The sequence below is a fragment of the Phytophthora ramorum genome (genome assembly GCF_020800215.1).
Source record: "Phytophthora ramorum isolate Pr-102 chromosome Unknown Phyram_PR-102_s0001, whole genome shotgun sequence".
In the NCBI taxonomy this organism is placed as follows: Eukaryota; Oomycota; class Peronosporomycetes; order Peronosporales; family Peronosporaceae; genus Phytophthora; species Phytophthora ramorum.
In genome coordinates, this window is record NW_027150647.1 from 3235725 (window position 1) to 3237218 (window position 1494).

The following is a 1494-nucleotide window of genomic DNA, read 5'->3' on the forward strand; positions in this document are numbered from 1 at the left end:
CAACGTCGAGTGCCCAGCGGTCACCGACATCCCCTCCACGTATACTCCGCAATGGAGGAATCACCTCGCGCGGTCGTGCCTTGCGACTGCCGCACTCCTGACATCCTCGTACCCACTGATTCACTTCTCTCTGCAGTCCGGGCCACCAGTACAGCTGGGCCACCCGCCCGTATGTATGTGGTCCTCGCAAGTGGCCCGCCCACACAGACCCATGCATCTCCTTAAACACAACCGCCCAAAGTGCGGGGGGCAATACTACACGTCGTCCATCCTTCGTGTGCACAATCACCAAGCCATAGTCTCGCTCCACTTTCAGACCTTGGTAACTGCCCATTGCCTCAAGCTTTTGCACTAGTCTGCTGCTTTTCTGCGCCGCCACGATTTCTTCGTCACTCAGTTGAAGCGTGCCTTCCGGAAGCACAGTCTCCTCGTCGTCCAGGTCCAGCCTTGAGTTTGCAGTGGTCGTGCTTGTCGCCGTTGTTCGTCGTCCCGCAGGCGTTCGTCGCGTCGCTGGCCTCTGTTGTGTAGCCATCGCATCACCCGTCAGTCGTTTGCTTGGTTGTCTGTTGGTCAATCTCTCATTCGAAGACGTTGCTTGTGTCGTTTCCGCTCGTGCTAAGTTTGACTCCACCACCGTATGTGAGTTGGGGCTCAGCACTGCCTGCTCCGGCGTGGCCCAGGTCACATGTCGTCCTATGCGTCGAGCACCGTCCGTCGTTGCCGTAGTCATCGTTGTCGCTGCTCTGACTGTTCGGGGCTGTCGCTCACCATCGCCGCTCAGTACCGTCGAATCCAGCGCGTCGCCCGATGATTTCCCCTGCTGTGCGTCAGGCAAGCTGCTCTTGCTCGTCGCGTCCGCACCTCTCGCTGTCGCTGGTTTCTCGCCCGGATAAGCTGTGTCTGTGTCCTTCGCGTACATGTCCGCCGCCACTACCTTGTCGTTTCTGTCGTTCGTGCTAGTCGGCTCTGTGCTTCGTCCAACCCCTGATCGAGCCTCTTGTGTCACCGCCTCCGCCTCCATACGTCGCTTAGCCGCACGGGTCAGGGGCCAGTCAGTCCCTGCCCGCCCACCTGTCCACTGCGTCCTTTCATCCTTGCCCGGCACCAGCGTGCCGGTTGGCGAGTTGACTCCCACCATCACTGCTGTCTGATCCGTCTGCAATGCGTTAGCTGCCGCCAGCGGGTCTGTCGCCATCGCGTTGACCCTTGCCAAGTGATTCGCCGCCACCGCACCGAGCGTCGCCAACTTGTCCGTCTCCATCCTACCCTCGTCCTCATTCACAGTCTGCATGCGGACAGGGTCATCGTCCTCAGTTTTTCCTTCAGTTTCGGTCACTTCAGCCGCCCGCGCCGCCCATTTTGTTCGTCGTCGAGGTATCTTTCGGCCAGTCGCCGCCAATACCACCGCAGGTGCTCGAGAGAGCGCGTCGGCCACAACGTTGGTCGAGCCCGGTCGGTATAAAATCTCGAACTCATACTCCTGTAAGGTTAAGG

The 1494-nt window shown here is 59.6% G+C and overlaps 1 protein-coding gene across 1 annotated transcript; it reads right to left on the bottom strand.

The window, feature by feature from the left end:
- Positions 1-578: 578 nt before the first annotated feature.
- Positions 579-1291, bottom strand: KRP23_761 (uncharacterized protein; the record flags this gene model as incomplete). Its single annotated transcript, XM_067892714.1, has 2 exons — positions 579-757; positions 862-1291. The coding sequence occupies 2 exons, from the start codon at positions 1289-1291 to the stop codon at positions 579-581; spliced, it is 609 nt and encodes a 202-aa protein (XP_067751324.1).
- Positions 1292-1494: the final 203 nt, after the last annotated feature.